This window comes from Pholis gunnellus (assembly GCF_910591455.1).
Source record: "Pholis gunnellus genome assembly, chromosome: 22".
Taxonomy (NCBI): Eukaryota; Metazoa; Chordata; class Actinopteri; order Perciformes; family Pholidae; genus Pholis; species Pholis gunnellus.
In genome coordinates, this window is record NC_136549.1 from 17,648,502 (window position 1) to 17,659,394 (window position 10,893).

Consider the following 10,893-nt stretch of genomic DNA (forward strand, 5'->3'; position numbering starts at 1 on the left):
AAACAAAAGTATCTCACTTCTTCTGACAGAACCTGAGTGGACATAAACAGGCGTCTGCGTCTCAAAAATATACTTTTTTTTCCTCTTTTTTTCTCCAAAAAAACAGCATAATCCAATTCATAAATAGCAGGTTTTGGGGAAATATGTACACATCTGCTGCACCTTTTTTTCCAGCGTAAACATAATGACTAAATGTAGGGTACGAAAAATAAAATTTGGCTTTTTTTTTTTCCACTAACTGGACATGGACTGCTTTTTTAATGTACAAGAGTCGCGCGCTCCTGATAATCCTGCTCGCCATGTCGAGTAATTATTCCAAGTCCTGCTTGTCCTTGATTATCTGCAGCACGTGTCCCATTTTAAATTCCTCCACGAGTTTTAAAGTCCACTAGGTGTTCCTGCTTTTTAAAGGGCCACTGTGTTGCATCACATGCACCGTGGTTCCGTTCAGGACTCCACTAACGGATGAGGATTAAAATGTGCTTTTTATAAATCAACCCCGTCGCTCTTAAAACTTTTCAGGATTGCAAATGTGTTGATCCTCCGACTGTCTATGTGCAAAGACTTAAGAGCCCATTAATGGGGGTTTATTCTAAACAAATACGGGCTTTAGTAGTTTTTAGTTTTTCTTTTTTTAAAGAGAGGCCTGCAGGACTACAGGTCAGTCTCCCGCGTGTCCAAGCAGAACGCGTAAAGGGATCTCTTGAAGTCCATGCTGCTGTTCGCTTTGATGTTCGCCTTCTCCACCGAAGCGCTCGCGTCGTTGTTCTCCGCGTCCTGCTGCGACTTGGTCGACGATTTACTTCCCTTCCGCTTCGGTTCGGGGCTCGCTCGGCCGCTGTTCGGCTCGTCCTTCAGGGAGGACTGGTCCTGGTCCGTCTCGCGGTGGTAGAAGTAGTTGAAGTTGGACACGATGACCGGCACCGGCAGCGCGATGGTGAGCACGCCGGCGATGGCGCACAGCGAGCCCACGATCTTCCCCCCGACGGTCACCGGCCTCATGTCCCCGTAGCCCACAGTCGTCATGGTGACCACGGCCCACCAGAACGCGTCGGGGATGCTGGAGAAGTGCGACTCCGGCTCGTCCGCCTCCGCGAAGAACACCGCGCTGGAGAAGAGGATGACTCCGATGAAGAGGAAGAAGATGAGGAGGCCCAGCTCCCGCATGCTGGCTTTGAGGGTCTGCCCGAGGATCTGGAGCCCCTTGGAGTGTCTGGAGAGCTTGAAGATGCGGAAGACCCGCACCAGGCGGATGACCCGGAGGATGGCCAGGGACATGGCCTGCTGCCCGTTCTGGTGCTCCTGGCCCTGCTGCTCCGCGAGCTCCGTGCACACTGTGATGAAGTAAGGCATGATGGACATGATGTCGATGATGTTCATCACGGTCTTGGAGAACTCCGACTTGCTCGGGCACGCGAAGAAGCGCACGAACAGCTCGAAGGTGAACCAGATGACGCACGTGGTCTCGATGATGAAGAAGGGGTCCGTAAAGGTGAGGGACGGCCGGGGCGCCGTGCTGTTGTCCATCCGGCTGGTGACCGGCAGCTCCCTCTCGTCCCTGAACTCCGGCAGCGTCTCCAGGCAGAAGGTGATGATGGATATGGTGATGACGATCACAGACACGATGGCGATGCCCCGAGCCGGCATGGAGCTCTCCGGGTACTCGAATATGAGCCAGACCTGCTTCTGGAACTCGTTCTGAGGCAGCGGCTTCTCCTCCTCTTTTATAAAGCCCTCATCCTCGCGGAACCTCTCCATGGCCTCCTCCCCCAGCTGGTAAAACCTAATCTCATCCGCGAACACGTCGATGGACACGTTGACGGGTCTGCGGATCTTCCCCCCCGACTGATAAAAATACAAAATCCCGTCAAAACTCGGTCTGTTGCGGTCGAAGAAGTACTCGTTCCGGAGCGGGTCGAAGTATTTGATCCTCTTGGTGGGGTCTCCCAACAAAGTGTCCGGGAACTGGTTCAGGGTGCCCAGCTGGGTCTCGTACCGGAGCCCGGCTATGTTGATGAGCACCCTCTCGTTGCTCTCCGTGTCCATGTCCATGTCCAGCATGTCCTCGTCGAACAGATGGGGACTGTGGTCCGCGCGTAAAAGCGCATCCATGGCGTTCTCGCTGCAGCTGAAAGTGTTGTTCATGTCGTTGATTTTCCAGGAGCTCTGCTGCTGCTGATGATGAAGATGAGGATGAGGATACTGCTGCTGCTGCTGCTGCTGCTGAGGACTCCCCCGGGTGTTCAGCTCTTTACCGTAGTCCTCTCCAAGTCCAGTTTGAACGAAGCCCGGCTGAGGGACATCCAGCGCGTTCCGGCAGCTCTCCTCGGCATTGTTGCCTCCTCCTCCACCTCCTCCACCTCCTCCACCACCACCACCACCGCTCCCTTTAGCGCCGCCGTTCTCAAAGCTCACCAAGGCTATCTCCATTCCGCAGCCATCCACAGTTAATGTGTGAAAAACCAGAGAGACTTGTTGATCCGGAGCGCGAGCATCCTCTCCGATATCTCAGGAACCAAAAAAAGAAAAAAGTTAGTTTTCCTCTAAAATACAGAATAACGAGATGGATGCTGGTGGGCTCACGGAGCTGCTCCTCTTCACGTGCATGCGTGTTGCTCTCGTTAAGGCTCTAAGCCGCTGCTGCTGTGGATGAAGTAAATATTAAAACCACAAGAGAGGAGAGAGAGAGGACCCGGATGTGAGAGAGAGAGAGAGAGAGAGACTCACCCTCTGTCTGATTAGTTACAAAAAGCTTTTTTATTTATTTAATGAAAATACAAACATGACTAACACTTCATTTAAGCTGATATTTTCTGCTACAAACTATCTGTTCAACTTTAAGATTTAAATACAATATTCATAACTATGTTTTTATTGGTGCATAATCACCTGAAACTGAGTCTTTTGTGTTTTTCATACCTACGGAGGGGAGCAGGAGGCGGAGTCTCATCCAGCGTTCTCTAAACCTGAGGACGTATTTTTCACGATCTTTTCCTAAACCTGAGCAGTCTGTCAGGAGGACTCAGCTGTTGGATGTAATCTGCAACCTCACCACTAGAGGCACTACATCCAGGACACTGTCCCTTTAAGAAAATACACTCAACCGAACACCGTCCTGACAGGAGTTTATTCTTCTCATAGTTTTATGAGTAACATCATAGAGTTGAACTTAAACTGTTTGCATCATACTTTGTAGTCTAACTGCTCTTTTTAATCTGTTTTTATTTCATAGCCTACTTCTAGCTAACTAAACCTAATAAACCTGAATAAAGGTTTATTTTATTTTATCTATTCTAATCTGTATTGCATTTGTTTTTGCATTTCCACTCAGGCAGTAATTCGGTCAGCACCACATGTATTTCGGTGCATTTTCAATTTGTGCTTAAAATAATCGCAAGTTTAAACTTGAGGCGTAAAATAAAAGCAAAACGCATAAATAAGTGAATAAAGGATGATGTCATGTTTAAGCTTTGATTGAAGCTTCTTTTATCTCAGATTTGAATGGCGCTCAATGGAGAACTAGCTCCACCAGCTGTTTATATATATATATATTATACTCATATCCACACAACAGACTTGGAGAGTATTGTTAATAAATTAGCTTTTTCTTTTGCAGATTTTCTGAAAATCCTGTTAGAATTTGTGCCACATTTGTCTTCGTGAAGCGTTGACTGTTAAACTACAGGCCGTCCGACAATGTTGTTATCCTAAATAATTTACAGCAGGAGTCTGGTGAGCAGCTCTGTCTCCACATGTGTAATGTGTCCTGTGTTTTAATGTTGTTGATACTCTTTATATATATTATATATTTCCTGCTTTACTTTCTCTCCCTGAATCTTATATAACATCAGAGCCTCAATGCACACAAATCCATTTCCTCGCAGCACAAAGAGCTGCTTCCACATGACGACGTCCATGGACTCGGTTCACTTCGTCTCTTTGTGTCCGAGTCCTCTTCTCCTCCGTGGACGGAGGGTTCGGGCCCCCGGGGCCCCCGGGGCCGCACTCTGCTCTCTGCTGGGTCTCCGGATGTTTCCGGGTCCTTTTGTTTTCCTGCACACACACAAACCCGAGTTATTCTATGAAGACCAGCAGCACATTCACCCTCTGAAGTCATGCAGTGGATTTACATTTATTTTTATCAATATCACAAATAAACACAAAACCTAATGACAGCTGAAGCTTTTGTTGAGTTTAATTTTATTATTGGAAAGTATAATAATAATAATGAGATGATTGAAGGTTCTTCTCTTCATTTCTATGTATTTCCGCTGCACATATGGAGAAACATACTGTGTAGTCGTATTTCTTTAGGTGGTAAAACAAATTAGCTCGTAGCTAATTCTAAATAAACTAAACTATTTATAATGTTGAGTTAATTCAGATCATAGCAGAAGTCCATCTTGAACGTATAAAATCACGATAAAGTCAGAAAATGTTTATTATTTAAATTATTGTTCCGGACAAACTGGACTGTATTTCTTATAATACAAATATATTATATTATTGTTTTGTGTTTAAAAATCCAACTCATGCCTGAGCTTATAGTCACAAGACACGGATAAAGGAAAACGCAACATGGTTAGCCTAGCTTAGCATAAAACCTAGACGCAGGGGGAAACAGCTAGCATAACGCTGCACAAAATGTGTTTTCAATCAATTATACTTAAAAATAAAAGAAACCTGAATCGTGGTAATTTGTATTTTTTGTGTAATTTGAGTGAACCGACCCTTTTTAACTGAGGACGATTCAGAATGCAGTCACTCTGAAACATCCAAAACTCAAACTGGCTTGCACAAAAGGACAACACACACACACACACACACACACACACACAGCCAGTGGACACACAGAGCCTGAGTGCGTCGGTTTTCTAAAAGCAGAGAAGGTGACCTATTTAAAAGGTTAGTTTCTTCGCCCCGTGGGTGGATTAGGAAAACAAAGCACGGGCTCTATATTTATCCTTTTCCTTATCTAATGCTGCAGCCTCATCATGATAAGAACTATGTGCATCTCTCCGCCCCTGGATTAGTGCTCTGTCCTCAGACCGCAGCCATGAATAATAACTCGCCAGCATCCAGAGCTCACTGTGTGAGACTGGCCACTGGCAACGCTGCGATTTCACGCACTGGATACAGCCATTAGGATGTTTCTACAATAAACTTTATATTGTTTGTCATGCGGACGACGGGCGGATTTTAAAAAAACACGGGAAACTGCAGCTCGTAAACCGACGGAGGAGGAGACAAGGGAGCAAATGCGTGTTCTTGTAGTTGAGCTGAGAGATGGAGGTTATTGATCATGTTATGTTTTCATGTATATGTGCATATTATGTGTTTCTGAGTATTTTAAATCGCTTTGTACATATATTTTAAAGGACTTTACATGGTAGTAGATATGAGAGAGGATGCTATCCTCCCTCCTCGTCTCCTAGAAGAAGTGATCGTTTATCTGACAAAGGTTTGTGCAAGTTTAAATCTGCGCCAAATTAAAGCTGCATTCTCTCTAGTGTCCACCAGGGGGCGACTCCTCTGGTTGTATAGAAGTCTATGAGAAAATGACTCTACTTCTCTCTTGATTTATTACCTCAGTAAACATTGTAAACATGAGTTTATGGTCTCAATCTCTAGTTTCAAGTCTTCTTCAATACAGCATGATGTTCATTTAGTACATGATGGTCCATTTAGAGTCACACAGACCATAAAGCAGGGGATGCTTTAGGGGCGGGGCTACACAATGATTGACAGGTCTCTACCAGAGACGTGTACGGCGTCTCTACGTCACTCCTCCTCAGTCCAGATGTGGTCACTTCCTGTTCACTGGTTGCAAAAAAACAAGATGGCGACGGCCAAAACGCCGAACTTGAGGCTTCAAAACCTCCGTCCAAGAACTGAGACGTCACGACGACTACGTCCACCTCTCATAGACCGTCTGTGGTCGGCTCGTGTTCGTGTAGAAAGTGTAACTGAGGCTGAATGCATTTGTTCTCTGTGATGATCTACTGGCTGTTAAAGGTGAGGTTCAGGTACGTTTGAGGACACAGAGAAGCGACTGTTCGTTCAAAACATCGAACAGGTTAGCATCGATGCTAATAGCAGTACTTCTTCATTGAAAGAAAAGCAAAGAACCCAACCACCTGCTAAGTATTGTTCTGAAAGTGCCCCGCCCTTTTTTCAGACAAAAACAACGAACGAACAATATGGATTGTCAGTTTATGCAAAACAAATCATCTTCCAACGTCTTTTCAGCCTGTAACTTCAGCAATAACGTAACAAAAAAGTAAAATAGAGCTGAGACAATGTCGTAATAACAAACACAATTTATTTTTATTTGTTTTTTTATGCTGGAAATGGAAATTCTACTAATTGGAAGCCTGAATTGGAAGCAGTTTGCTCTCTGCACAGTGACAGTTTAATGTATTTGAGATAAAGCAGATATATTACCTGTAATACAGCAAAATAATCTTCATGTGAAGTTAGTTATCAGTCTTCTTCTCAGAATGTGAGACGTTTGTGAACAAAGTCAGCCGAACGGCAACATTCGTCAGGTCAGAAACTGGTTTGTGTTTCGGGACTAATTGATGTTAACTGGGCTTATCTTAATGTCCCAGTGTGTGTGTGTGTGTGTGTGTGTGTGTGGTACTCGAGGTCTTGTTGCCGGTTACAGAGGGAAACGGTAACCATAACAACAGGTAACCGCTAACAACCAGCATCCGCAACGACAGCGGCTCACAAATTAGCTCGTTAATTACAAGAAGCTCAGTTTCAGAGCTGCTGCTGAAAAACAACCGGCTTCACCAGAAAGACCCAGATGTAAATCCTCAGACAGGACGTTGTTGTTGTTGTTGTTGTTGTTGTTGCATCTTCACTTCATCCCAGTTTAGTTTATTTCTTTCTTTCTGTGAAATGTTTTCAGGTTGTGGATAAAAAAACATTTAAAATGTCAAAATATTGCACATTATAACCTGATTAATGTTTGTTATGATGCACAGAGAAGGAAAGTTACTCTGAATATACTTCCATAGAAACAAAGAACACACAAGACTGCACGTGTATAAATGAATATAAAATGACAAACAACATCAATAAAAACCTCCATATTCAAGTCAAATTGTAAACAATATAATTTATACAAATAAACATTAAAAGGATATTAATGTGCAGTGAATGTATGCAGCGCGTAGGATTGATAGATTACAGTAACGTGCGACTGATTCGTGACGTGCAAAGGAAAGTCAACGGATCAGTGAGGAACGAGGATTTAATCACCGCACATGAAGCATTCAACCAAACTTTATGAGCAGAAATACAGTGTTTGTGGTTACGACTTGACGAAGATGCATCTTGATTGATATGATTTTATTCATCACAGAGCAGCATCACTTTGTTTATTTGTTTATCTACGATATGATTCACAACATCGACGATGAGCCGGAGGAACAATGGGATCCTTACATTTCATATTCAACAGCATTTAAAGGACAAACAATGACTGCAAAATAAACACCAGTAATGGATGTAGAGGCTCTGAAGTCACAGTTAAAGGATAAATACTGCCGTAAACAGGTGTTATGCATAAAATATAATAATATTCATGACGAGGAGGAACGATGTGCAGAGAGTTCGGACTATGAGTCATTAAACAAACCACATTCTGTTCCCTTTAGGACGGAGCCGGGCTCGCTGTTTCCCTGTTTCCAGTCTTTGTGCTAAGCTACGCTAAAGCAAACCGGCTGCTGGCTGTAGCGTCACATTCACCGCGGCGACACGAGAGCCGTATCAATCTGCGTGTTTCTCCCAGAATGTCAAACACTCTTTTAAGTAAATCAGTAAATCAGATAAAATAGCGTGTTAATGCACCTGTCAGCAGAGATCTGCTCCCGAGAGTGTTGTTATTGTGTGTGTGTGTGTGTGTGTGTGTGTGTGTGTGTGTGTGTGTGTGTGTGTGTGTGTGTGTTGATACAGTAGCAGTGAAACGTCAGATTTGGTGCATGTGAGGAGACGGGCGGCGCTGTGGGGCTGACAGTAGGCCTGAGTCAGACTCCCCAACACCTGAGGGAGCTTCACTAACCTCCCATCACCGTGCATGTGTGTGTGTGTGTGTGCGTGCATGTGTGTGTGTGTGTGTGTTTATGGGCTCAGGGCGGCTGCAAGGAGAGAGTGGCGTGGAGAGGGGTAGAGCGGGAGGAACGCCGCGATGAGTTTAAGAAGTCTTGACAGCAGATGCCTGCATAATAACACACAGAGAGGACATGTGCAAGCAGGAAAATCAAGGACACCACGTCATGCGTGCCAGTCATTTAAAGTAACAGTTTCCCTCCCGCAGCTTAAAAAACATGCACACAGATTATGTGCGGAGGAAAAAAAAAAAGGGCTGCAGATGCTGCTAAATGGATTTGTAAATGAGCGCTGTGAAATATAGCCGAGGATTTAAAACCTGTTCTGATGAGGTCGAGGCGGCGTTGCTAGGGGGGAGAGGGACGTTTCTTTAAAGTGTGATCGGCGATGATCTGTCAGCGAGCGTTTGAGCAGATGCTGACGTGTAGGAGGAAGATGATGATGATGAGGAGGAGGAGGAGGCCGAGTCCCCGCTTCGACCCAAAACGCTCACACAATCTGATGTTTGGGCTCGTTAAATATTCACAGCTGAAACCATGAAAACACACTCAGGTCCTGGTTTGTTTTTTTGAAAAACAGACATTTTTAGTCCCGTCGGTGACGGCGGCGCCGTCGACACGATCACGTCCTCGCTTGTCGTCCTGATTCTACGTCGTCCTGCAGGAAACTATCTGAGCGTGCTCACATTCTGTTTTTGGAGAATTGGCCATCAGTGTCAAGATGGCAGCGGTTTAAAATCGGCTCCAATGTATCCACCTTCCATGTGTGTGTGTGTGTGTGTGTGTGTGTGTGTGTACATCTATCTTTGAGAGGACCGGCATCCTGCAAGTGAGGACTCCTCTGGTTGTATAGAAGTCTATGAGAAAATGACTCTACTTCTCTCTTGATTTATTACCTCAGTAAACATTGTAAACATGAGTTTATGGTCTCAATCTCTAGTTTCAAGTCTTCTTCAATACAGCATGATGTTCATTTAGTAAACGATGGTCCATTTAGAGTCACACAGACAAAATGGTGAATTCAAGGCTTCAAAACAACAGTCTCACAATCTCACAGTGACAACGTTCACTTCTTATTCTCAGTCAATGTAACTTACGAAGCAGCAACATGAGCAACATGCAATGGTATGACACCCTCCATCTTAAAAACTTTAGACACGTTTATGTTCATCTATGTCGTCCTTTATCTTTGTGTTGAAAAGCTTTTAATGAAGGACGGTTAAACTAAAGACATAAAAACCACAAAGGAGGGAAAACAATTCGTCACTGTGGTTGAACCAACTGGGTTGCAGATTTAGGTTTCGGGTAGGAAACAAGCAAATGTATTATGGCAATGAGGGTCCTCACAAATGCACAAGTACATGCATGCATGTGTGTGTGTGTGTGTGTGTGTGTGTGTGTGTGTGTGTGTGCAGTGAATGAGCACTGAACTGGAAAATAACTGCGACTGGAGGAACCGAGAGCCAATCATCGGCCTCCACTGGTCACGAATCACACCTCCAGCTTTAACATGCAGCCCACCCCCCACACACACACAACACACACACACACACACACACACACACACACACACACACACACACACACACACACACACACACACACACACACACACACACACACACACACACACCGAGGTGGTGAGGATGGAGGAGGGAAAGCCCTAGCCAGTGTGTGTGTGTGTTCGTGTGTGTTCAAAAGCCCTCAGGAACCCAGATCACCAGAAAGAAAATCTCTGCTTGTTCACAGCAGCCTACAGAGGATATTAACAACACACTCTTGCACACACACGCACACACACACACACACACACACACACACACACATGCAGAGCTACAATAACTGAACAGAGCCTGTGTGGGGGGGGGGGGGGGGGGGGGGGGATTACTGCTTCAGAGCAATAACAACAGCCTCAGCTCTGCTCTACACAGACACATACGCACACACACACATGTATACACGAACACATGCACTATGGGGGGGGTGTGCAGGTGTAGGTGGGTGAGACAGGACGGGAGGTAGTGAGGGTGTGTGCTGCTGATGAGAGGTGGATTGTGTTGAGGGATTTTAATTGACAGCTGTTCAAATCCCAGACAGATCCTGTCTGTCTGTCTGTCTGTCTGTCTCTCTCCCCCAGACGAGGGTATTAAGTCAACAGCATCAGGGAAAAGCCAGGAATTAAGAGTCTTCTGCTCTCTAACACACACACACTATCTGTGTGTGTGTCCCAATATACATATTGAAGACCTGTGTCTATAGATATGTAAGCACATATTCAGTCCATATATATACATGCGTGTGTATGTATGTATATATATTTTTATATGTATGTATATATGTGTTTGTATGTATATATACTGTATATGTATATAAATATATATATATATATATATTTATATACACAAAATGGAAGACTTTCCTTTCCTTGTTATTGCTCATTACAGTGAAGTCCTCACAGAGACTGTAAAGGAACAAAAGCAGTAAATTCTCTCGAGTGCGACAGAGACTTCAGCCACCAGCAGAACAAGTGAGAACAGAAACGAGTGAGACGTGTGTTGACCACATTTATGGACCCATAATCTAATAAACTTAGATTTGTAAGTGTTGCAAGACCTCCAGCGCTGTAACTCATTTTGAAAATTAAGTTTGAGTTCATAGTGGAAGATCTTAAGTATGAAACACGACTTTTTAACTAAGCAACCAATCTACTTCCTGTTTACTATGGCACCCGCATGCCCAGTGTACGTGAATAGTCTCGTGGTTTTCAGTCTTGTTA

The 10,893-nt window shown here is 44.5% G+C and overlaps 1 protein-coding gene across 1 annotated transcript; it reads right to left on the reverse strand.

Annotated features, from left to right (window-relative positions):
- Nucleotides 1-654: 654 nt before the first annotated feature.
- Nucleotides 655-2,430, reverse strand: LOC306713798 (potassium voltage-gated channel subfamily A member 1; the record flags this gene model as incomplete). The annotated part of the gene is made up of 1 exon (XM_079183629.1): nucleotides 655-2,430. One exon carries the CDS (start codon nucleotides 2,428-2,430, stop codon nucleotides 655-657), a length of 1,776 nt encoding a protein of 591 aa, XP_079039755.1.
- Between the last annotated feature and the right edge of the window lie 8,463 nt (nucleotides 2,431-10,893).